The 27,350-nt window shown below is 40.9% G+C and overlaps 1 protein-coding gene across 1 annotated transcript in view; it reads right to left on the bottom strand.

Annotated features, from left to right (window-relative positions):
- Positions 1-27,350, bottom strand: part of LOC149469602 (calcium-activated chloride channel regulator 1-like) — an 82,282-nt gene that overhangs the window by 28,279 nt on the left and 26,653 nt on the right. The window contains exons 4-9 of the mRNA XM_089668892.1: positions 23,190-23,298; positions 17,759-17,942; positions 15,716-15,943; positions 13,800-14,021; positions 9,112-9,292; positions 220-326 (exon numbers count right to left, since the gene is read on the bottom strand). Coding sequence (XP_089525018.1) covers positions 220-326; positions 9,112-9,292; positions 13,800-14,021; positions 15,716-15,943; positions 17,759-17,942; positions 23,190-23,298 — 1,031 coding nt within the window. The remainder of the gene's footprint in view (positions 1-219; positions 327-9,111; positions 9,293-13,799; positions 14,022-15,715; positions 15,944-17,758; positions 17,943-23,189; positions 23,299-27,350) is intronic.

The raw sequence follows: 27,350 nt of genomic DNA, 5'->3' as shown, positions 1-27,350 counted from the left end.
TTTTCTCATGTAAAATTTGACAGCATTCCATCAATATGGATATTTCCTTCTGGTCAGCTGGCCATTCTCTACATTATAGTAATAAAACCTGACAGACCCTATAACCCTTCCCTGTTCCATCCAAAATGAAAGTAAACATTTCTGGCTGGAGATGGATCTCTCAATTTATAGGAATGTTCATGCATGCAACTAAATATACTTTATTTTAAAATGAATCACCTGAATAGACTGTTGTAAAATATCCCCGTTATCAAAGGAAAGATATGCAAATGCATCAATCAGGGATGTGGTGTCAAGACTGTCTGTGGCTGGGAACTGTCGTCCTCCTGAAAAACAAAATTGTAAAAATGTATGTTCTTTTTTCTTATTTCCATTTACTGTGCCAACATTTGCAGGGTTTCAATTAGCAGCTATGCCTTAATTATTAACATTTTGAGAAATCTTTTTATTTAGTCGTAGGCAATGCTGGTATTAGAGCCAATCACCAAACCTCATATAACCCTTAACACTGCCAGGAAGGTCCTTGTTAAGACTTTTCCTGTGCCTGCCCCCAACTTGTGCTACTGTGCTGTCACCCTGTCACACAATGTATACTACAGGTGGCCAGTTCGACATACTATGCAGGAATGGACCTCTGTCATCATCGGGAACCTGTGCTGAACAATGCCATGCAGGTAAGGCTGGATTGCATGTAGAAAGCAAACGGAAACGAAGAGGCTGCGGTAAAACAGCAGTACTAGGATGCAACAAAGGATGATAAAAGATCAACATAAATGTTTTATAAAAATAAAAAAGAATAGCAATTGTTTAATATGATATAAAGAGCCATAGCAAATTAAATGCCATTCAGTTAGGATTTACAGTTCAGTAGCAAGTTGGAAAACAATTCAAAAAAGCAATCTTCACATAGGTGTGCGCAGCCTATTGCATTAGGGTGTGCACCTTAAGCACACGTATGTGTCGTGTGTATATATACAGTGGGGATCGAAAGTTTGGGCACCCCAGCTAAAAATTTGTATTAATGTGCATAAAGAAGCCAAGGAAAGATGAAAAAATCTCCAAAAGGCATCAAATTACAGATTAGACATTCTTATAATATGTCAACAAAAGTTAGATTTTATTTCCATCATTTACACTTTCAAAATAACAGAAAACAAAAAAATGGCGTCTGCAAAAGTTTGGGCACCCTACAGAGTTAATATCTTGTACTGCCCCCTTTGGCAAGTATCACAGCTTGTAAACGCTTTTTGTAGCCAGCCAAGAGTCTTTCAGTTCTTGTTTGAGGTATCTTTGCCCATTCTTCCTTACAAAAGTCTTCCAGTTCTTTGAGATTTCTGGGCTGTCTGTCACGCACTGCTCTTTTAAGGTCTATCCATAGATTTTCAATTATGTTGAGGTCAGGAGATTGTGAAGGCCATGGCAAAACTTTCAGTTTACGCCTCTGATGTAATCCCCCGTGGATTTCGAGGTGTGTTTAGGATCATTATCCATTTGTAGAAGCCATCCTCTCTTTAACTTCAGCTTTTTCACAGATGGCATCAAGTTACCATCCAAAATTTGCTGAAATTTTATTGAATCCATTTTTCCTTCTACTCGTGAGATGTTCCCTGTGCCACTGGCTGCAACACAACCCCAAAGCATGATTGATCCAACCCCATGCTTAACAGTTGGACAGAGGTTCTTTTCATTAAATTCTGTGCCCCTTCTTCTCCAATCGTACCTTTGCTCATTCCGGCCAAAAAGTTCAATTTTAACCTCATCGGTCCACAGAACTTGTTTCCAAAATGCATCAGGCTTGTCTATATGTTCATTTGCAAAGTTCAAACGATGATTTTTGTGGTGAGGACATAGAAGAGGTTTTCTTCTGATGACTCTTCCATGAAGACCATATTTGTACAAGTATCTCTTTATAGTGGAATAGTGTACCACAACTCCAGTGTCTGCCAGATCTTTCTGGAGGGATCGTGCAGTCAAACGAGGGTTTTGAATTGTTTTTCTCACAATCCTGCGAGCTGTTCTGTCTGATATTTTTCTTGGTCTTCCAGATCTTGCTTTAACTTCCACTGTTCCTGATGACTGCCATTTCTTAATTACATTCCGAACAGAGGATATTGACATCTGAAAACGCTTTGCTATCTTCTTATAGCCTTCTCCAGCTTTGTGAGCGTCAACTATTTTCAGTTTCAGTTTTCTAGACAACTGCTTAGAAGAACCCATGGTGCTGATTGTTGGGGCAAGGTCAGATGAGTCTGGGCATTTAAAACCTTTGAGATTGACATAACCTGGTCTTCCCAGACGATGATTGAGAACAATCCATGACACTGGCAGGTCTCAGCTTTGCAAAGGGGGCAGTGCATGCTATAAATTCTGCAGGGTGCCCAAACTTTTGCAGACGCCATTTTTTTGTTTTCTGTTATTTTGAAAGTGTAAATGATGGAAATAAAATCTAACTTTTGTTGACATATTATAAGAATGTCTAATCTGTAATTTGATGCCTTTTGGAGATTTTTCCATCTTTCCTTGGCTTCTTTATGCACATTAATACAAATGTTTAGCTGGGGTGCCCACATTTTCGATCCCCACTGTATATATATATAGTGAAGGAAATAAGTATTTGATCCCCTGCTGATTTTGAATGTTTGCCCACTCATAAAGAAATAATCAGTCTGAAAAACGAATGGTAGGTGTATTGTAACACTGAGAGACAGAATAGCCCAATCCAGCCTTGTGTAGGTCTACAATCTTTTCCCTGACATCTTTGGACAGCTCTTTGGTCTTTGCCATGGTGGAGAGGTTGGAATCTGATTGTTTGGTTGCCCCTGTGGACAGGTGTCTTTTATACAGGTAACAAAATGAGATTAGCAGCACTCCCTTTAAGAGACTGCTTCTAATCTCAGCTTGTTACCTGTATGAAAGACACCTGGTAGCCAGAAATCCTGCTGAATGATAGGGGATCAAATACTTATTTCCCTCATGAACATGAAAATCAGTGCATAATTTGTTAGACATGCATTTCTTTTGAATTTTTTGTTGCTAATCTCTCTCTCAGTGTTACAATACACCTACCATTCGATTTTTAGACCGATAATTTCTTTGTGAGTGGGCAAACATTCAAAATCAGCAGGGGATCAAATACTTATTTCCTTCACTGTATATATCCAATATTCAATAACTAAAATGTCAGAACATAAAGTGCAAGTGTTCATATGGTGCAGATGGAAATCACGCAAAACTCGGGCCAGAAGAGGTAAAAGTGCTTGAAGAAAAAGGAGTCCTCCACCATCAACCAACATACACCGCCTCTTACCAGAAACAATGACCACAAATCAAGCAGTCAGAAAGTGCATATAATATACACTGATGGCTGGGGATCCCAACAAATCTCCTCACCGATCTCCTTTCCACTGCAGCTTACTCCGTGGTATAAGTATGATATTGAGCCATAACGGTGGTCTGATGCTCTCAAATAAATATGAACAAAGAATTCAATACCACTTCATAGTGTAGTAGTTTCTAAAAGCCAGAATTTAAAAAAGTTTTGCACTTTAAAAACAGTGAAATATGTTCAGCATATAGAATATCATAGGATGTTTCCAACTAACAAGATGGCCGTGATCCGTGACACGATGACGTCATACGCTGTAGCTCGACCCAAAGCATTTCATCATAAAAATACGTCTTCAGGGGCATGGCCAACGGAGTTCATTGCGAATTATATACCCATCAAGCGCACTTGTGAAAATAACCATCTGCGTTCCAGTGACCGGAAACTAAACAATAAGCCCTAAACCAGATGTAATAACAACACCGCAGGGCAGAAGCGGTGTAATTCAGTGACCAGAAACTATATATTGGAGGGTCAAAAAAACAAAAAAAGGATCACATCAGCCACCAGGATTAGCGTTATCTTGTGGTTTAGAAAGATATTATCAAATCCAGATGTTATTCAACACAATCAAAAATAATTTGATAATTGTAATCCCTAGTCAATGCATATCTCGTTAACCCCCCAGGTAATGTGACACCTTCAGTGTCTGTTTTCAGAGATTTGGTTCTTAAGGACCTAGAAAATTTATCTTAGGTTTGAAGCCAGTTTAGAAACTCTTAAAAAGCGAAATTACATTGTAGTACACTCCGCTGAGGCGGAGGCATTGTCATTCTTGATTGTGAGGCTTATAATGCAGAAATGGATCGTATTTTATCAGGTAGGGATACCTATCTTCCATTACACTGCAACCCCACTTCAACATATAAGAGGGAGTTGCATGGTATTGTTGAAGGTTACCATAGTAAGATATTAACTTGCTGTAACGTACACGTGAATGATGTAACGTGCATGTGACATAAATGTACAGATTTGAGTAGGTAAGATGTGATCAGTAGCAATATGTAATCGTAACTGGAGGGACATTCCATTGTCATTAAGGATGTATATTCTGTAGGGACATTCCATTGTCATTAAGGATGTGTATTCAGTCCTTGTCATTAAGGAAATAAGGTACAATTAGCATCAATTAGGCTGAAAAGCCCAGCTTCAGGGATGCGACACCTTTTGTGTTAATAAGGTTGTCACCTTCTGGTGAAACCAGTTTAAAGGAAGTAGCTCCAGACATTCTTGACAGCAGGGAGCTAAAGGTATACCCATACATCAAAAGGGGTATGTTTAATCTCTCACAAAAGCTAAAATATTAGTTGCTGAGAGATGAACATGCTCCCTTCTTGTAGGGCATTCTGTAGGCTGCATCGGCACTAAAAATCATATTTGTGGGGTAGGCAGAAGGCCAGGAAAATGCAGGAAATGGTTAGGTGGCGCTGGATGGCGACAGTCGAATGGTGTCACAATCGGACTGATGCGCTGGTGTCGGCAATCCAATCCCCGACTTGGTGTTTCAAGCCGGTCTTGGCCCGATTGAACTTGGGCAGGTCAACACCCAGAACATCCTGTGGGCAGGTTCAGGAACACCCCCCCATGGTCAACTGGCCGAGGACTAATGTCCCGCCTACGTCCATATCCCCATAAATGGGGTACCCGGACACTGGGACATTTGCTATTCGTACGGAGCTGGTTCGATTCACCAACGGATTGCTGATTCTCTGACTTTCTCCAGTCGCAGGGTAAATCCTGGTAAAGTTTTACTTCTGTCTTTTATTCCCTTTTATTTTATAGTGAATAGTTATTTGTGTGTCCTCTTGTATGTCTGTAACTTTTTATATTTTGTACATATTTTATGCACTGCCCACTTTCGGGAAATTAAATCTTAAAATAATTTGTGACTTCTGTGTATTTAAGCACGTGCTCATATCTTCGGAGAGATTGGATTGGAGAGATTAGATTGGATTAGATTAGATCGTATCGTATTTTAGTGCCTTTAAACGCTCGGTCAAGCTCATTGCCAATCTGTATGCAATTGCACTATGTGTGGGAAGATTGCGTGCAGATTGTAAAAGGTAACAGATCGGCCAGACGGAGATCTGTGTGTGTGTGTGGGGTGTCCCAGCAGACCGTTCTGCAGATAAACTGTTGGGTGGTGGCAGGCTACCTTTTGTGGTGTGTCTGGTGCGGGGGGGGGGCTGTGGACAGTGGAAGGGTGATTAACTCCGGGGTTCAAGCTGTAGGTAGCTGGAGGGACCTTAGAAGGGTGTGTAATTACTAAGCTGGTCCTCAACTCTAATCAGTGCACCAGATTGTATATAAGATTTGTATCTGTCAGTGTGTGGTCGACCAGCTGGATTGGAGTGGAGTCTCCATCTGGTGGTGGCCAAAGGTAGTGCGGGCTGTGAAAGTGTGTCACGGCTGATCTTATATACGGTTTTATATATATTCAAAGTTAAGTCCCCCTTATTCCCTCATACGTCCCTGTCACGGCCGCACGTGCACGTCATGGTTAGCTAGTCTCTGTGGGAGTGGCGTGTGGGGGGATCCATGATACTTTATGTTCTGACATTTTAGTTATTGCCTTTGGGGATATATATAATCTTTTAACATATTGAATATTTGGTAACTAACGCTACATCTTGTTATACATTATTTATTGTTTGTTACCAACATTCTTGTTAGCTGCTTTTTACCAATTGCGTTGATCCTAGTGCAGGTTGTTACTGTGTATAGTAAATTCTACTATTGCAGTCAGATGGGGCTGTGCACATGCCACAGCCAAAATGCTTTGCGATCTGCAATAATTTTAACTCAACTTGCATAATTTGACCAGCAGTACTGCTTGTCAAATGCACCCATTGAGGTCAATGGGAGCTTGCCACAGCTGCAAGCCAAATGTTTGGTTTGCAGTTGTGGTGTGGTATTTTAATGTAAAATCCTCCTTGAAATAATTTTTTTTTTTAAACAGACCTTCTTGTGCCCCTATTACAATATTGACGCTTCTATGGCTTCCCCCTGCCCTGCACCCTGCGGCACTGAGTCCGATTTTGCTCCATGGCTTACAAGTGTGGGACTCAGTACGTTACTCCAGTGGCCTGATGTCACCTTTCTTGCCTTTGCTCCCAATCACTAACAACCCTCTCTTCGCACCAACCAAGGGCGTTTTCTTGGTGGGTGGCCAATGGTTTTTTGAAGGTACGACACTTTTTGACTTCTCGGTCCTTCCCTACCTGGAATTTTCTTCGGGAGTCACGGAATATCCCTCCGGCAAAATTTTTTCATTACCTTCAATTGCGGCATTGGCTGATCTCATTGCGGGGCACTTCTGCTTTCCTGTACCAGAAATCTGCATTTGAACTGCTTTGCCAACAGCATCCGGGCGCCCCAGGCCTTATTTCCCTTCTTTATGCAGCTTTAAACAGGCGCACGATGCATACTTCTCTTTCAAATGTTGTTCAGTGGGAGCGTGACCTGGGGGCATTCGTGGATCTGAAGGACTGGAATAAGGCCTGGTCGCTTATAGCTAAATGTTCATTTAATACGACCACGCTGGAGGCGGCATACAAAGTATTGTTTCGTTGGTATTGGGTTCCGGCTCGTTTGGCCCAGGCAAATCCTGCCTGCAGTGATCGATGCTTTCGGGGTTGTGGCCTTCGTGGTGATGTATTGCATCGTGTGTTTGGCCTCCTTTTCACCTTGTTCCATCTCTCTATACGACGGAATGCTTGGTATGCTTTGCTTCATTGTCCCATACCGGGCCTTTTGGCTCATCAGAAGAAGTTGGCTTCCTATTTGTTTTTGTCGGCCACTAGAACAATTGCTCAGGCCTGGAAGAGCCCGTTTGTCCCTCTTCAGGGGGTGCGGGACCGTATGACCACTATGATGCTCAATGAACAGATGTCGAGTATCTGCAACGACTCCCAACGTAAATTCTTTAAAAGATGGGAGCCGTGGTTGCAATATGCCTTTCCCGCGCTCCCCCCGGCTAGTCTGGAGATGTGATGTTGTTCGGTATTGGCGTTCTTTGATCCCTGCTCTTGGTTTTGTTATATTTTTGCTTTTGTACTTCTCCTTCCTTTTCCTTTTGTTTTTGTTTGTTTTTGGTGTGGCAGTGGATAGCTGCCTGTAGCTTGAGTTACTATCAGTGTTATACTAATGTTTTGTTATTTAAGTGCTATTGATAGCCCCTGCGTGGGCATACCTTTTGCTCTGTTGGTGTTAGAGCACTGATTTTTCTAATTTTCTAATTGTTTTATGTGCAATTGATAGCCCCTGCGTGGGCGTGATTTGTTGCTCCTGTGTTAAACGGTTATAAATTAATAAAAACCATTGAAATACAAAAACAGACCTTCAAGAAGCACCACAATTGCCTCCTTAAACCCGAACTTGAACATTTATTGTATTGCAGCTTATCAGTTCTCTGATGTGGTGGCTGCATTAGGTTTTTTAGGTTTTATTTTTTTCTTTCCTTTAGTTTCACCTGGTAATCTAGCCAGTAAGTCTGTTGTTTTTCAACAGAACAAGCTCTCCTTCAAATGTATCAGTTAAGAGTGTTCAGGCAAACCATTTATCAATGACAATGGTACTTACAATGATCAGTTTTTATTTATTCATGTAAAACTTTTATGAAAAAAGGGGAAAAAATGTTGGTTTACCTGTTTGTGTAACTGCAGTGCGAGCTTGAGTTTGGCTTAAATTTGTTACTGTATCTAAATCTGCTACTACTAACACTACCCTCCCCCTAGACTGACAATGCTGCTCTCCAAAGGTGACCCTATGCTCCATCTAAAATTGGGGCACTATACTACAAGAGGTATGTGACTGGCCATATCACCAGGTGAACACAGTGGGAAGAAAGCCTAAAAACAGAAAACTAATGCAGCCACCACATCTAAGGATTGGTAAGGTACAATATATAACATTTTTTATTTTGGGCTTAATATCTTGATTGTTTGGCAGCCACTGCTCTACCACCCTCTGAAAAGCAATCCACCCCAGATTCCGTTTCAGAGGGCGGTAGACTTTTCTGCCTGTGTAAAACAGCCCTTATAGTGAGATAAGGACTAAAGCAATCCAAAAGCCCTCAAACTAATCAATTTATATTACAGTAAAGCCTTCTTAAAACTGTGATTTCCCCCCACTTTTTTACTTCTGTGAAAATGATCTCCAGGAAAGTTAAAGGGTGCATCTTCCTAGTGGAGACACAGACAGCAATCTAAACCTATGGTAACTATATCATCCAAAAACAAAAAATAAAATGTTGCCTTTACATACCATTTAATCATTTGTGGATATGTTATGGAACAAATGGTACACATTTGTAATACTGTATAGTTTTGTATCTCAATTTCACCTGCAAGCAGGGGCGGACTGACCATTTGGAAACTCAGGTACTGCCCGAGGGCCCAGGGTCAGTAGGGGGCCCCATGAGATGCCCCTGGTACCTTTTTCATAGGCTTTTTGGAGTTTGGGCAAGGACACAGGGGCCCCATGATCCCCTATTGCCCGGGGGCCCCATGAGTTGTCAGTCCGCCCCTGCCTGCAAGTAATATTAAAAATATATTTATAGTAGAATAAAGGGGCTGGAATTGGGAGGAACATATTACATGGAGAGGCCAGAAGCCTACATTTTTTAGTTTACAGTCAGTGAGAATACATTTCTAGTAAACATAATTGTAAATTGCTGTGGTTTGGTCTAGGGGCCTATGTGTTATGAGAATATAAGATTGCTTTACCTGTGTTTTTTACTACATCGATTAGTGATTTGGTATAAGATGGTCCCAGTGTTATAAAATGGATGGTAGCTCCACTTTTATATATATCATTGAAACATAGGGAGGTGTCATAATTATCTTCCCCATCTGATAACAGGACTATTTCAGTTCCATGTGAAGATCCATCCAACTGTTCATTAACCTAAATTTGGAATGAGTAAAAAGAAAGTTGTTACAATACAGTGGTGATGAAAAATGTTAACGTGTAATCTGTACAAGCAACACGAGTTGTAGGTAATAGGGTCCCACCACCCTAAAACTGAATAGGTTTCCAGGTCTCTGGTGATTGAGACCTCCAGCCTGCCTCCCATCAAACAAACACAACCCCAATTTCCAACTGTCTTCCTTTACTTTCCTAACAAAAATGAAAAACACCAAAGGAAGGATTAAACGCTTTACTAATGACTATGGCAGGTGAGTAGACCTAGGTGCTGAGAATTAGCCACATTGCCAAAGTATCGTAGGTGAAAAGCCTAAGGCTTGGTTCACATATAAGTATTTTGCATTTGACGCTTCCTCCAGTGCTTTTTGCAGTTCGCTTTGCGTTTTTCTACACGCGTTTTTCTACACACGTTTTGAATGCGTTTTTACTGCTTTTTGCATTTTGTTCAGATCTTTTAGAAGTTGAATTTTTTTTGTAGCTGGGTAGAATAAAAATACAAAATGTGGCAAAAACGCCCTACCATGCATTTCAGCAGCTTTTCCATTGAACTCTATAGTAGCAAAAATGCTGCTTTTTGCTTTTAAAAAAGTCCCTAACCTTTTCCAAAAACACAGCAGCTCAAAAAAGCATAAATGCGAACATGTTCCATAGGAAATTATGATAAATGGACTGTAGTGAGTTTCTGCAAAAAGCACTAAAAAATACATTGGTGTGAACGGAGCCTTACTCATTCATAAGCAGAGAAATGGTGGTCAAAGCAGTCTTCACTACAACTGGAGCCGTTTTCCAGGGGAGTGGTGCTCTGTACTGCACTTGTATCAGCCAAAGCACATCAAACCAACAGCTCCCAGTCATATCCTTTACAGAAGAAGCTGCTAATTGTTGGTGCAATGATGCTCCATAATGTGTTCCTTATCCCAAATCATAGGGACACATTTATCAAATCTGTCACATGGAAAGGAGCAGTGAAAAAGATAATGTGACAGCTTTACTACATAGTTAAACCTTGAGTCATAAATATCTGCTCCAAAGTAGCATGGCAACAGAATGAAACCTGACCCTGACCAGTTCTTGGTGGTTGTAAAGGATTTTTTTTTTCTTTTTTAAAAATAACAAATATGTCTATACCTCTCTGCTCTGTGCAATAGAATTACACAAAGCAGCCCTGATCCTCTTCTTCTTAGGTACCCTGCTGGCGCTCCTAGCTCCTCCCCCTCTTGCTGGTGCTTCCAATAGGAAGCTGATTCCCATGGGGGTAGTCATGCAGGCTCGTTCCTGAGTCCTGTTGCTGTGTCCATAGACACAGAAAGCTGGAGTCGGCCCTGCCCCCTGCTCCCTCATCACTGGAGTTGACTGACAGGAGCAGAAGCCAATGACTCCTGATGCTATCGATCTGCCCACTGAGGAGGAACAAAGCCAGGAGAGCCACAGCTCTCATACACAGCACTGGATCATGATGGGTCTCAGGTAAGTATGGGGGGGGGGGATTCTTTTACACAGAAGGTTTTTACCTTAATGCATTAAGGCAAAAAGCTTTGAGGCTATAGAACCACTTTAATTATGCTAAGATCTGAGTGAAAATTTCGCCTACAGTGATAAATCTTTGCAGACCTGTGCAAATCCATCACAGTTGGCTGCCTAGGGTTCCAGGAGCAGGGGTGGCAGAAAAACTGTAGCAGAGACTTTGCAAAATCAGGGGTGCAATGCTTTGCATGTCATTGTCACTCACTTGCATGATAAATGTACCCCATCGCAAATGTATTGTAACAATCATCATCAGATTCCCCTCCTATGCAGTATGTCCACCCAGGTGCTCTCTCAGAGCTTCACCCAAAAGGGGAAGTTCCACTTTAAGTCCTCTTCCCCCCTCCTCTACCTAATTTGGCACGTACATTTTTTATTTTTTTTTTGGGGTGGGGGCAGGTACCTAGTTTTAATAGGTACCCGCTCCCACTTCTGCTGAGATCACCTAGGTGGTCCGAGTGGACGTTCTCCTCTCCCCCTCCCTCCCCACAGTCTTGTGGGACACGTCACATGTCCCAGAAGACTGCAGAACCATTCACGAAGCGCAGCACGGCTATCGCATGCGCAGTGGGCAGCCGGCTGTAACAGCCGGGTACCCACACTTAAAGTGGTTGTAAACCCTCACGTATACCCAGTGAAGTGACTGGCCTGAGGTGATACACAGAGATGCATTCATTCAAAGTCCAGAATTTATAAAGCTGTCTAAGCTGTTAGAAAAAAAGGGGGTAGAGAGCTGAAGTTACACTCTACAGAGCTCAGTGAGGAGAGCTCTGAGAGCTGATTGGAGGGAAGGGACACACACCCCCTTCCACACAGCTCACAGAAACAGAGCTGAGGCTGTCAATCAGCTGGAGGCCCCTCCCCTGTCACCATTTTTCTCTTGGTGTCAGGAAGTGATTTATGCTGATAGCAGAGGAATGAAGCAGCAGACAGAAATGGCACTTAGTGCTCTTAATTGAGACAAGTGCACACTATAGAGGGATATGCTATGTTCATATTTCATGTCTGAGGTTTACAACCAATTTAAGATGCCAGTGCCGAATCCATGAACATGTAAGTGGCCTATTATTTAGCATGTATCTGATGTTTTATGGGGATGGGGGAAGCCAAGCTGGAGTGGACAGCAAAATTGCTGGTCGTGTTCAAAACCTGCATTGGAGTCCCTGAAACCACATCTGAAGTATGTTTGGGTAAACTGTCAGTTTATTAACCCAAAGAATAACAATACTGTAAAAGAAATGTGTAAATTCTGTATAAAATTGTATTCTATTTTGTATGCTTTGCCTATGTATTGCACTGCACTCATTGTGCACATGGCACTAATAATGTTTTCATTACATGTTTGCATTCTTTCAAATCCTGATTAGAAATTAGCCTGCCTATGTAATGCCCCTTGTCAACATAAAAGTACAATTGTAATAGTAATGTGATCCCTAGGTAATCGTGTATAAAATTCAATTGCGCCAAATAAACAGAAGAGTGATTTGGAAAGATGCTGAGTATATCATTTTGTGTCTGTTCCCTACTTCAGTAGTTATTATTACAGTAATTTGGAACCACAAATCACTATGAGGGTAGGAGTTGCCCATCAATACATTTCCAGAACACATACATTGAAGTTGAATTGAATATAAATGACCTTAACAGCTTCCCAAATGCCCTATAGCAGATATACGTGATTTTGCATTTCCAGGTACACGGCGCATGCGCGCCCTACCCGCTCCGCCATTCGCAGTTGTCAATCACCAGGTCCCGGCTGGTGATTGCTTGTCGGCGCCCAGTGATTCACAAGCATCTCCAGCAGGGAAGAGAGCGGTTTGTAAACAAAACTGTTCTCCTCCCTGTCAGCTCGTGCACACTGCTTTGGATGGCCGTGCACAGCACAGCCATCCAAAGCAGTGTGCTTACAGTGAAGCACACGGACACAGCCCACAGTAAAACAGCACACAGTTAACTCTTTGATCGCCCCTCATGTTAACCTTTTCCTGCCCAATGCCATTAGTACAGTGTCAGTTCTTTTTTTTCGCACTGATCACTGTATTGGTGTCACTGGGGATGTCAGTGATACCAAGTCAGTTCCCCCCAGTGTCAGAATGCCCACCGCAGTCCCACTATAATTCGCTGATCACCACCATTACTAGTAAAAATAAAATAAAAAATCCCAGTATATATACAGCCATTTGCAAATGCTATAACTTTCATGTAAACCAATTCATTTACACGTATTAGGATTTTTTATTTTAGCAAAGACATGTAGCAGAATACACTTTGGCCTAAATTTATGACGAAATTTGATTTTTTTTTATTTTTTTACTGGACATGTTTAATAGCAAAAAGTCAAAAATATTGTGTTTTTTTTCTCAAAATTGCCGATCTTTTTCTTTTTTAGTGCAAAAACTAAAAAACACAGAGGCAATCAAATACCACAAAAAGAAAGATCTATTCATGGAAAAAAATGAATGTAAATTTAATCTGGGTGCAGTGTTGCATGACCGTGGAATTGTAATTAAAATAACGTAGCGCCGTAATGCAAAAAATGGCCTGGTCAGGATAGGGGGTAAATCCTCAGGAAGGCAAGTGGTGAGCAAAAAGTGGAAATTGCAACTGCAGTCTCCTCCTTTTAATAATAGGTGCCTGGCTGTCATTCTGATCCAGGGACTTTCAAAGCCTCTGACCTGGGACAATTGTGTAAATTGGGAATTCTGAGTTCAATTTGCTGCACCAATGTTCCAGATAATAAATTCTGCAATACTGACAACAGACAGCCAGGCAACAAGCATTTTTCAATGACCAACAATGGCAGCGTACATTTTTCTTTCATGACCTGTGTAATTCAACTACAAAATGTTTCTCCTCCAGAAATCACATACTAATGAGTATTTACTTCTTGAGTACAGCCCACGCAGCTTTTATGTCTGGTGTCTTTTTTTATAATTATCTACACAATAATTCAGAAAATTACCTGAATGCCAGTCAGGACTCCTAAACATATATTTGTTCCTCCAGCTGCAGTCAATGGAAGAAAGGATTTCAGAGTCTTTCGATCCTGATCGTTTTTAATTTGTATCAGTGGAGTTGCAATCTCACTAGAAGATGAGAATTTAACAATTCCAACATAAGATCCTGCTTCAATGGTCTGAATAACAAAGATCTCTGCTGCCTGGTATAATCGTTGAATACGGTTCTGAAAAATATTAAACGCTAATCAAACACTTCAGCAAAGTATAAAGAAGATACTGTATAATTGCTATAAGGTGCTTGAATACTTATACCATATTTTCTGTAGACTTAGACTGGGTTCACATTGATGCGGTGAAGCATTAGCATATGATACACACAGGAACCGCACTGCATTCCTGTGCAAATCGCATGCGAATTCTGTGCGGTGCGATTTGAGCCATACATTTTGTGTGGCTCAAATCACATTGCATCTGCATCAAAAAGGTGCAGGACCCTTCTTTTGGTCCGCACTAGAATCACACCCATGCGATTCGATTCTGCACATTGCAGCGTGTTTTGCAAACCAATTTTGGGGTGTCCTTAACTTAATATACACATCTGCAATGGTTTGCATGACCGAGGTGCGATTATGATGCAGTGCAAAATTTGCACAGAAACCACTGCAAATTCCGCACCGCATCAAAGAGAACACAGGCTTATGATCACTGCAAGTGAATAAATCAAAGAGTGCGCTAAATATAAGTAAATACAAAAATTATTAGTTTAAAATAATGATGTCCATGATATAAAACATTTTATACAAAAGTCCATCCACCATAACAAAGTAATTAAACAGTTCTGAAATCTTGTATAAATCAAACACCGTGAGGACGTCACTAGTAGGGCGGGGCTTCTTTTGGATGTGACATCTGGACGCTCCTCATAGACTGTCGGCTGTGATATCGCGGTGAGCGAGGCTCGTCACTGTTTTCTTGAGGCTGTCATTGCTGGTGTCGGCTAGACACCCTGTTTGTGAGTACATTTCTGACATTTTAATAAAACATTTTGGTTTTAAACGTACTGCACCATGATTTCCTTTTTTGATTCTCCGAATATGATCTATGGTATGGAGACATGATGACTACCTGCTGTTAAGGCTATTCCATATTGTGCTGACTGGCTGCTTGCAGTATATTGCTCCCAGTTTGGATTACTTCATCGCTCCCAGAGCAAACGCTATCTTTGCTGATTTATAATCTGGTCAGCATGGAGCTCTGGTGAGTGTACCCATTTCATTCGGTGGTGGATTTTTTTTGCACGGTGTTTGATTTATACAAGATTTCAGAACTGTTTAATTACTTTGTTATGGTGGATGGACTTTATATAAAAAAATTTTCTATCACGGACATCATTATTTTAAATTAATAATTTTTGTATTTACTTATATTTAGCGCACTCTTTGATTTATTCACATTCTTACCTTTTTTTTGGTTAGGAGTGCAGCTTTTGTTCTATTTAGTTTGTGGCGCTTTTTTTTTCCTCTATTTCTCATATTAAGATCACTGCAGTCTTCTGCATTTTCTTTAAACATATGTGTGAAAGCAAACACTTTAATAAATGTAATCACATATTTATGTATTATTTTTAAAAAATTGTCATTCAAAGTGTGAGAGCGCTGAAAGTTGAAAATTGGCCTGGGCAAGAAGGGGGTGATAGTGCTAGGTACTGATGTGGTTAACTACCGAGGCACCCACTGCTCCTTATGCCTGGGGCCCAGACTGGGCCGCACTCTAGCTGGGGCCCAATAGCAGCCATATGGGATGTTATGAAAGCAGTTCCACCAGTGATGCCTGTAATTTATACATAAAATATTGAATAAAATCCATCAAACGAAGCCATGTATAGAACCCAACACTACAATTATTAACAATAACTTACAAAAGTTGCCATACTTCCAGAAACATCAAGCACCAGAGTAATCACCCTGTCTTTATATTGTATCAGTGAGATTGAGGGAACAGGTACATTGAAATTATTCATTGGGTGAGTGGAATTGAAATCAGTGGAGTTCTTAATGATGTCCCAGGTACTGTGCAAATTACACATTCTGTTTTGTAGCGTAGGGGCTTCAATGTTATGATTATCAGTATTGCAAAATTCAAGCACCTGAAAAAAGGGAGAAAAGTATATGAGCAATAAACGTTAAGAGGGTTAGAGTTGGGATTCAATTGGTATTGCTGATGTCTTCTCACAAGGGTGATTTCTCCTCATTTACTGTCCAGATGAAGAGTGCCATAAAGAACAGCAAGCAAAGAGAAATCTAAGTGGTGACAATGAAAGCATATACACATGACAGAAGTTCTGTTCTTTCCCTGTTATATCCAAAGCTTACAAAAATAAATCTGGAGTTCGACTCTTAAAAGTCCACTTACAGTAGTTGGTCCCATTCTGATCAGAGTGATTTATTGGCGTACATTTTGAAATAACATTTCCAACTAAAGTCAATTGAATGGAAATACAAGTTCAAGTACACGTGATACAACATGTGTTTAGTGTGCATGAGGATATAAAGAAAACACGGTAAAATGTATCCTCACGTTCAAAGACCCTAGTCCTTGCATATTGCATGTTCTATGTTCTTCAGGAGTTGCAGCAACAAGATCTGCAGCACAAAGGGCTCCTTTGGTATTAAACCCAAAGCCAAAAATATAATATATTGCAGCTTACTAATCATTAGATATGGTGGTTGCACTCATTTTCATTTTTTAGCTTTTCTTCCCTGTTTTCACCTGGTGATCTGGGCAGTAACACACCGCCTGTATTAGAGTGCCCCCCACTCTGGATGAAGGAGCACAAGGGGACAGCAGCATTGTCAGTCTGGGAGAGTGGTATTAGATGGACTAGCAAATATAAATACACTAACAAATTAAAGAATACAGTAAGTTCAACTTTTGCACAAAAATAATAAATGCACATTTTTTTGCAGGTAAAAAAATGTGCATTTATTACTTTTGTCTGCAGGAGCCTGAAAAGCATTGCACCAGCGATCAGCAGATCACTGGTGCCATGCAGGTCTCCTGCAGACCTGTCAGTATATCTGCTTGCTCGTACGGGATATAAGGGCAAGCAGATATACTCACAAGAAGATTCAATGAACTACCGTGGTAGTTCATTGAGAACTTCCACCCTGGCAGCCGCTAAGGCTGTCGGGACTTGTAGTTCATTCATTCCAGAACTCTGTGAATGAATGACGTGGCCATGTGGGCGGAGTCCCACACAGCAATGCTGTTTTCAAATTTATCAGTTAGTAACAGCTAGAGAACTTCTTCCCGTACTTATGTCAGAGGGAGGGGGCAGCAGGTGGTGGCTGCAGCACTGGGAACATGTAATTTGTTCCACCCTGAAAACGGGTGGAATATGTAACATGTTCCCAAAGGTGTACTTTATAATCAGTTACAGCAAACAAGTTTTTACCTTTTGGGATAAAGGTTTTACATAAATAAAAGCTGATCATTGTAAGCACCCCTGCCAGTGGTAAATGATTTGTTTCATCCCTGTAACCATATATATCTGGGACAACAGACTTGCTGGCCGTATCACTAGATGAAAAAACAAGAAAGAAAGCCCAATGCAGAATTGTAATCTGAAATATAATACGTTTGTTTTGGGGTCAATACTCCTTTAAGACTTTGAACAGCACTTCTTAGACCCACATCATATATTGGACATTTCACTTGTACACACAAAAAAATCTCTTTTAGTTTTAAATAATGATTTTCTCAAGTAGCAGTGCTAAGGTTAGTCCCATTTGTTAGCCACAGAGAACAGAAAGATAACAATAATGCAGTAAATAAAGAAAAGACAAAATATCTATAGGAAATTGGTATTAAGAATGATGTAATAAGCCAATATTATATTTGCAGTTTTGACATCTAATGTTTTTTAAATAAACACACAGTACAGTAACACAACAATACTTACCGATGGCAATGCCTGCAGATACATTATGGATTGTTTGACCTGCTGGTACTTGTCAGGCACAAACATGCATCCCTCCTCATAAAGTCCGGTATTAGAGTCAAAAACGCACGGACGCGTGTTACAAGAACCTCCTTGACACTGGTCTGCCTTTTTTATATACACTCCAAAAATATCACGGGAACATCTAGTACAAGGAAAATATGGTAGGTCAAAAAAATTGATTATCTTTAACAATTAACAGTAGTAGTAATTGGCAATGCCATGGCTGTATTTGTTATAATGGCACCCAACCTTGGCTGATATCGGAAACTGCACCCTGCACACTGCACTAGCGGCTGGATTGAAACTATGCCCACTGTTTTGTACAGACTGCCTCTATAAGGCATGGTTGGAAACTCTCTTCTGGGGGGGGTTCAGACCCCCATAACTCCTCCTTATCTACGCCCCTGACTGGGATGATGCCTGCAGCTACATGCATCATCCAAGTATTGTTTTTTTCAGCTGGTGGTCGGCTTTCATGTACAGACTAAGCTGCTAATTAGCCACTGGATTGCTTTTACAAGTAGCGGAAAGGGACTCCCCCACCCCTCTCACCACCTTCCTAAGGATTTCTTGGGCAAACCCAAAAATGCAGATGGAAGTTCCACTGGCTGACAATAGAGTTGATTGGAGACTGGAATGCCTCCAATCATCACTATGGTGTAAGAGACTAGACCCTACCAGCATTCCATCATTTCCGTTTCGCCGGCTATTAACAGCATTATTTTGAAATTGGGAAAGCATCTGAGCACACCGATCTTGGGCAGAGGAGATATCTAGAGTCTAATCAACCCTAAATTTCTCAGAACAGAGTACCTGTCACTGTGTATTGCTATAACAGGGGATATTTACATTCCATGTCATAACAAAAAAAGTGATTGGAAAACAAAATATGAAAGGGACAGTGTAAAAATTATTTTAAAAAAGTAAAATAAATAATTTTAAAAAATTCACTCCAACCCCCATCCCCATGCTTGCACGCAAAGGCAAATGCAAGCGGCAGTCCCGTGGCTGTATGTAAACATGCATGTGAGGTATCACCATGCACTTCAGATCAAGGGTAGTAATTCTAACACTAGACCTCCTGTGTAAATCTAAAGTGGTGACCTGTAAAGGCTTTTAAAGCATCACCTATGGATATTAAAAATGTACGTAATTTATCACCATTGCACAGGCGTGCGCAATTTTAAAGCATGTCAAGTTTGATATCCATATACTTGGTGTAAAATCATCTTTTATGTTTTATCAAACAATTGAGCAATATATTTGGTTTTTGCGCATTAAACGTCTAAAAAGTGTATTTTTTCCAAAAACATTTGCATTTGAAAAACTGCTGTCCAAATACTGTGTGACATAAAAAAATTCAACACCTACAGTTTTATTCTCCAGGGCCTCTGCTTTAAAAAAATATATAATGTTTGAGGGTTCAAAGTAATTTTCTAGCAAAAAAAGTTTTACAAGTAAACAAAAAGTATCAGAAAAGGCTTATACACCGTGTTCCAAATTATTATGCAAATTATATTTTTCTCATTTACCTAAATAATTGATGTAAATAACAGTCAGCATAATTCTCATGTTATCAACTATTAAGAGTACAATTCAAATTTTATTGAGCAAATCTCCTAATGATAACAGTATTTTTGTTAAAAATAAAACACTTACAATGCACTGTTCCAAATTATTACGCACAGTAAGTTTCAAAACACTTTATAGGTTGTAAAGAACTGAAAATTGTCATTTGTTGTGTTTGCAGCATATTTACTGAAATCAAAAGCTATTTCAATCAAACTTTTAACAACATTTTAACAGGTCACGTTACATTTTAACATAGGACCCCTTCTTTGATAGCAGCTTCAAAAGTCATTGCATCCATTGAACTTGTGAGTTTTTGGACAGTTTCTTCTTGAATTTGTTTGTAAGATGTCAGAATAGCCTCCCAGAGCTGCTGTTTGGATGTAAACTGCCTCCCACCCTCATAGATCTTTTGCTTGAGGATGCTCCAAAGGTTCTCAATAGAATTGAGGTCAGGGGAGGATGGAAGCTACACCATGACTTTCTCTCCTTTTTTCCCCATAACAGACATTGATGCAGAGGTATTCTTTGCAGCACGAGATGGTGCATTGTCATGCATGAAGATGATTTTATTACGGAAAGCATAGTTCTTCCTTCTGTACCAGGGAAGAAAGTGGTCAGTCATAAACTCCACATACTTTGCAGAGGTCATCTTTACACCTTCGGGAATCCTATAGGGGCCGACCAGCTCTGTTCCCATGATTCCGGCCCAAAACATGACTCCACCACCGCCTTGCTGACGTCGCAGCCTTGTTGGAACAGGATGGCCGTCCACCAACCATCCACTACTCTATCCATCTGGACCATCCAGGGTTGCATGGCACTCATCAGTGAAAAGGACTGTTTGAAAATCAGTCTTCGTGTATTTTTCTGCCCAATGCAGCCGTTTCTGCTTGTGAGCATTGGTTAGTGGTGGCTGAATAGAAGGTTTATGCACAGTTGCAAGACTCTGGAGGACTCTACACCTTGATGTCCATGGGACTCCAGAGGCACCAGCAGCTTCAAATATCTGTTTTCTGCTATGTAATGGTATTTTAGCAGCTGCTCTCTTGATCCGATGCATGGATCTGGCAGAAATCTTCCTCAATGTGCCTTTATCTGCACGAACCCGTCTGTGCTCTGAATCAGCCACAAATCTCTTAATAGTGTGATGATCACGCTTAAGTTTTGGTGAAATATCTAATGTTTTCATACCTCGTCCAAGGCATTGAACTATTTCACTCTTTCGGCAGCAGAGAGATCCTTTTTCTTCCCCATATTGCTTGAAAATGGTGCTCTGCTTAATAATGTGGAACACCCTCCTTTAGTAGTTTTTCTTTAAATTGGGCTCACCGGCCAATCTAATTATCACAGGTGTCCGAGATTGTTTTCAGTGATCAAAAGAGCCCTGACACACAATGCCATCCATGAGTTAAAGTGAAAAACTAAATATTTAATCTTTGTGACACTTAAATAGAATTTGCATAATAATTTGGAACGCAGTGTAGTTAGTGGTTAGAAAAGTGGGTGATATCTGGCATAAGCTTCTAATATTGGTTCTGAAATTCCAGGATAGTAGAAGCACCCCCCCAACCCCCACCCAAATGACCCCTTTTTGGAAAGTAGACACTCCAAAGTATTTGCTAAGCGGCATGGTGAGTATTTGCAGATTTAATTTGTTGCCACAAGTTTTTGGAAAATGAAGAAAGAAATTGAAAATGTATTTTTCAAAACCCTGTGGCAAAAATGACATCTGCAAAATACTCACCATGCTTATCAAATTACTTGGGGTGTCTACTTTCCTCAAAAAAGGGGCATTCAAAACTGTGATAGGTAGTGAGGAAATATGAAGAAATATACCCGTTGAAAGCCTGAAGGTGTTCATTGGATTTTGGGGGCCTGTATGTAGCTAAGCTGCCAAAAATTCTCTAACATGTGGTATCCCCATACTCGGGAGAAGTAGCAGAATGTGTTTTGGGGTGTTATTCCACATATACTCATGGTATGTGTGAGCAATATATCATTTAATTGACAACTTTGTGTAAAAGAAAAAATGTAATTTCCAAAAATTGTGGCAGAAAATAAAATGTTCCATGGACTCAACATACCTTTATTACTACCTTTGAGTTTACTGCATATTTTTTATAATCAGAAATTTTTTGTCTTTTTTCGTTTATGTCACAATAAAAAACCTGTTGGTGAAATGCCACCAAAACAAAGTTATATTTCTGTGAAAAAAAAGTACATAAATTTCATTTGGGTACAGCATTGCACGACCGCGCAATTACCAGTTGAAATATCGTAGTGCCGAATAGCAAAAAGTGGCCTGGTCATTAAGGGGGGTAAATCTTCCCAGAGGACAAATGTTTAAAACAGGTGGCGTGGTGAGGAGGCAACTTCTCAAATGCATTTTGTGGATTGCTTTTCAGAAGAGTGGCAGTCTTTTTTAATCAGAGAGCAGAGGGAGGGACATATGAAATTGTCAAGGTGGGGGGTTTGGACAGTGGATTCACCAATTTTGCAGCCTCTGCTGTGTGTGTGACCTCCAATTTGATGCTTGCTGCACACCTTCCACCATACTTCCATCACAGCTATGTGTGTCCACATCAGGGGGTGGAGAATGGGTCGGGAGGCCAGCATATTGCATAGATCACAAGGAGGCAGCAAAAATCATGGGCCTCTTTAGCACCCTGCACTGTTCACACTGAATCCTGTCTCTCAATACCTCACTGAATCCATTTGTGTGAGTGAGATACAGGATTGGCACACTGTGCACCCCCTCCATATCCCTCCTTTGATAGGTAGTGCCCATGTTTACCCCCCATTGATAGGTAGTGTCCACTCTATACCCCCCTATGATGGATAGTGACCCCTCTGTGGCCATTTCCTCTCCACCTCCAGTACACTCCTGCAGACCAGCCACACCGACACCTCCATCCTGGGCTCAATGTTGGTGGGCAATTACAGGCAGTGATCGGGGCTTTGGGCTGACTTCAGCTGCAGCGATCACCATCGTCCAGTGAATGAAAACTTGCCCATTGCCAGGATATCAGCTCACTTCTATTGTGTGGGGGAGGGACATGGGGGAGGGACGGCAGCTCCAGAAGTGATATCCACCGGGGATGAGGAGGTGACAGGAGATGAATGTGATGGAGCTGTCACCAACACCAGCTGGGGGCACTATGAGCGGTGCCTCTGGACTAATTTTTCTGCCCCTCTAAATGTTGCGCCCGGGGAACTGGGAAATCACAGAGAGCAGGCTGCTTTATAATGATTCACTCATGTCACTGACTGCAGGTCCAGCTCTGATTGAGGTTTGAATGGCGGTAGTATCTTCACTCAGGGCCATCAGTCCAATATATTGCATTTGTGTACTGGCCCATGGAATAAAAGCCTCCATGCCTGCTAGCCTAGTTCTCCCCTGACAGCAAGGATAGGACTGACAGCAAGCAGGCAGAAGTGTCAAACCTCAAAGAATACAATTTGTGATACATTTTGTCTCCTTCTGACCAATTTTGGACATTTGTGGCTAAATTCCGCAAGAGAACTGTAAGTGGATTGTTTTTTAAATGTTGAGAATTTAGGTGGGTGTTAAGATGAGTCAGTAGAAAAGTGGCCTGACATATAATGCAGAAAGCATGGTTCCTCCATAAATTCATTCTAGTATTCATTTTTACTGCAATATTTACATGACACAATTGGTGGAGACCGTACAAAAGAGTGACATTATTCAAGTGTACCTAAATCAGCATGATGCCTAAATATAGTCCTTATTAGAATGCTTAATTTATCATTTTCACAAATTAATGGCCAATTACAATTCATCAATAAGAGTGTTTACCTTGTTGCTTCAACTTTAAGGTCAGTTGAAACATAGAAAGGTTTCTCAAAGTTATATTCATCAAAGACCCCCCATCGAAGATGAGCCCATTCATGAACAAATACTCTTCCTGTGAAAATGAGAAATGTGTGAATACATACAGTATATTACTTTTACCTCAAAACCATCAGTCAATTGGGAAGAGCGGCTATATTTTACATTTATTTTAAAAATTAATTGGAACAATAACTAAAAAAAGGTACATTTCAAGGCCTGTTTACACATTAAATGTATTTTATGGCCCAGCATTTACACCAGGGGTCTCCAAACTTTATAAACAAAGGGCCAGTTTACTGTCCTGCAGACTTTAGGGGGGCTGGACTGTGGCCAGTGGATGAAGAAAATCCTGGCATCAGTGGGAGTAAACAATGCCTCATCATTGGTATTAATGGGAAATATAATGCCCCATCATTGTTATCAGTGGGAGGAATAGTTTCTCATTGTTGGTGTCAGTGGGAGGAATAGTGCCCCATCATTGGTGTGAGTGGAAGGAATAGTACCCCATCATTGGTGTCAGTGGGAGGAATAGTGCCCCATCATTGGTGTGAGTGGAAGGAATAGTACCCCATCATTGGTGTCAGTGGGAGGAATAGTGCCCTATCATCTATCATTGGTGTCAGTGGGAGAAATAATGCCCAACTATTGTTGTCAGTGAAAGGAATAGGGCCCCATCATTTGTGTAAGTGGTAGGAATAATGCCCCATTATTGGTGTCAGCAAAAAGAATAGTGTCCCATCATTTGTGTCAGTGGGAGGAATAATGCCCCATTATTGGTGTCAGTGGAAGGAATAGTGCCCCATTGTTGGTGTCAGTGGCGGAAACTATGCCCTACTCTTGCTGATGGTGGAGGGAATAATGCACCAATGGCAGAATAAAAGCAAGCAAAGGGCTGCATCCGACCCCCGGGCTGCAGTTTGGAGACCACTGGTTTACACCAATCAGTGTTTACCTTATTATTATAGTAACATGAAGAAGCTTTTGCATTTAGGCTCCATGCACACTAGCATTTTTTTAAGCTAAAAAAACGGTTCATAAAAAATGCTTGTAATAGTGGTTTTTAGCTCCTTTTAGCAGCATTTAGGAGCAATCAGCATTTTTTCTGTTGGCAAATTGCTCCCAAAAGCTCCTAGAAGCTGAAGCTTGAAAAATGCTTCTAGCCTACAAAAGTGTGCACGGACAGATAGGATAATACAATTTGCTTCTAGGGGCAGAAAAAAATGCTCATAACTAGCTGGTAAGAGTTTAAACATGAGCTAGTGTGCATGGAGCCTTAAGATTAATTTTTTTTTTCTTTAATTTTGCATAGAGTAGGGGAAAATAAGGTTTACCACTGCTTGGGTCTCTGTAAGGTACTATCCAGTTCCACTGGACAGGAATGAGATTCTAGCCATCACCTTTTCTATTAACAAAAGCTTTTTTATTTTTTTCTGTGTTGGATATTTTCCATGTCTGGAGAGAATGTTGTCACAGAGACAGTAAATGAGGGGACACACCTCAAACAAGTGCAAAAAAGCAGTGACATGGTATAAAGTGTAATAACCTTTAGCACCCATTGATATTTTGCTTAACTGTAGTAAGATCAGGGAAATTGGATTTCTAAGTAGTTGCGATCAGTTACCTAAGAACGGGAAATGGCTCTTGCCATTATCAAATAGCTTTCAAAACTGTGATAGCATAGGGAATGGCAAAAGCCTAAAACTTCATGAAGGGATCTGCTGCCCTCTACTATTTGTATTTATAAATGGCTGTGCTGTGAGTTATTTCTGTACATCACTTCCTGTCTCTCTGGAGTAGGTTAAAAACCCCAAATGAGGAAGTGATGAGAGAGGAACTCAGCCATATGACCTTACACATACAGGAGCTGTTGCTGCTGTTGTATTTCACCCAGAGCAGGAGTTGAGACTATTAGGCAGGTATTTCTATTTTCTAATATTTAACTCCAGCTGTCCATAGCTTCTTGAGTCTGCATCTAAATCCTAAGACAGACTTATGTCTGTCCTATTGGTATTATCTCACATGTACAGTGCCAAATAGGTTCATCTGTGCCACTTTATCTATGTAGTGTTCACCTAATTGATGCAGTAAAGGCTTCATCTGGCACCTCGACCATGTAGCTCATTTTTGTTCAAATGTCATCATATTGTGCTCCTTCAAAACAACCACACTACCTATGGGTTTTCCTTTGTATCCCAAACAATTATTCTGGCAGTTTTGGCTGCAATCTTTCTTGGTCTACCTGACCTTGGCTTGGTATCAAGAGATCCCTGAACTTTCCACTTCTTAATAGGTGATTTAACAGTACTGATTGGCATATTCAAGGCTTTGGACATCTTTTTATGTCCTTTACAATCTTTATAAAGTTCCATTACCTTGTTACGCAGGACTTTTGACAGCTCTTTTCTGAACCCCATGGCTTAGTATCTAGCCTAGTCAGTGCTTCCACATAAGAGCTAACAAACTCATTGACTATTTATACACTGACACTAATTGCAATTTAAAAAGCCACAGATGTGGGACATTAACCTCTAATTGGCATTTTAACCCGTGTGTGTCACCTTGTGTGTCTGTACCAAGGCCAAACATTCCAGGCCATTTGGGTGATTTCTGTTATCATTATGATTTAAAAAGGAGCCAAATGACTATTTGATAATAAATGGCTTCATATGATCATCATCCTTCAATAAAAGAGCATTTTTTGGCATGATCAGTCATATTTTCAATTTCAATGCCAAAATTTCACAATTTCTGCCAGGGTATGTACACTATTGAGCACAACTGTAACAAGCATGCTTTACTGGATATACAGACTGATTTTACTGTTGTACGTTTAATAACACTTTCAGGTCACTCCTCACAAGTCCCCAGGGCAGCTACCACCTTCCAGCTGCTACCAGATACGGTCCAGTGAGTGAGATGGCACCTTTCAGGACCAGATCCTTTGTTGTGTGGTTCTGCAATTAGCTCGAAACAGGATCCTTCCACGCCCACAGCTCTGGCACTTCTGAGGCCCCTAGAGCAGTTATATAGTCCATAGGCTGCCTGGGGGCATCAGCCCCTCCATCTCCAGAACCCTCCTCCTGTGGAGAATTAACCTTCCCCTCCCTTGTCTCAGACTGTTTATCTCCATTCCAAACTCTACTGGACACTCCTCTCCAGGGATTTGCTAGAGCCCAAAAAATATTCAGGCTGCTTTTTTTAATCTCGCACACTAAGCTCTAGATGTTTTTTCCAGAGGAGGGGGAAGCAATCAAATGCCCAGCCTGAGGGACCCTGAACAGACCAGAACAAACAATTACAGCTCCTTTGATTAAAGTGGTTCTAAAGGCTCAAGGTTTTACACCTTTATGCATTCTATACATGAAGATTAAAAACCTACTGTGTGTAGCAGCCCTCCCAACACTTACCCGAGCCCTATCATGATTAAGCAATGTCCACTAGAGCCTTGGTTTTCCCGAGACTCTCACTCCTGATTGGCTGAATCAGCAACAGGAGCCATTGGTTTCCACGGCTGTCAATCACAGCCAGCGAGCCAATCAGGAGAGGGAGGGAGCAGGGCCAAGGCAGGACTCTTTGTGTGAATGAACAAGCAGAGCTGCGGCTTGGGAGTACACCTGCTCGAGTGCCCCCATAGCAAGCTGCATGTCGTGGGGGCACATGACAGGAAGTAATGGCCAGGAGTGCCGGTGGGGGACCCAAGAGGAAGAGGAGGATCTGGCCTGCTCTGTGCAAAACCACTGCACAGAGCAGGTAAGTATGACATGTTTGTTATTAAAAAATAAACAAGACAAGACTTTAGTATCACTTTAAGGAAGGAGCCAAGAATTACAATTACCTAGTACCATATGCTAGGAGGGTGCTACATAATAATAATCTTTTCTTATATAAAGCATGCATTATTTCCATACTGGTGTGCATCTATATACTTATGGTTAATGTTATATGTTGGTTGCAGTAGTTCTTCTGCTCCCAATTATTTTGATTACGTAACTGGTTACCTTCCCAGGAAGGGAATCCCTTCTGTTCTCAGAGGCTCTGTCCCAGATGGAGGCTCAGCCAACTTTATAATTTATTATTATTATTATTTAAAGCTTGTGCTATTTCTATACTGGTGTGTATCTACAG

The sequence above is a fragment of the Staurois parvus genome, unplaced genomic scaffold (genome assembly GCF_062004578.1).
Source record: "Staurois parvus isolate SC_StPar_1 unplaced genomic scaffold, SC_StPar_1.0 ptg000066l, whole genome shotgun sequence".
In the NCBI taxonomy this organism is placed as follows: Eukaryota; Metazoa; Chordata; class Amphibia; order Anura; family Ranidae; genus Staurois; species Staurois parvus.
Note: the sequence above shows the minus strand (reverse complement) of the source record. Positions and strands in the feature narration are given on the sequence as shown.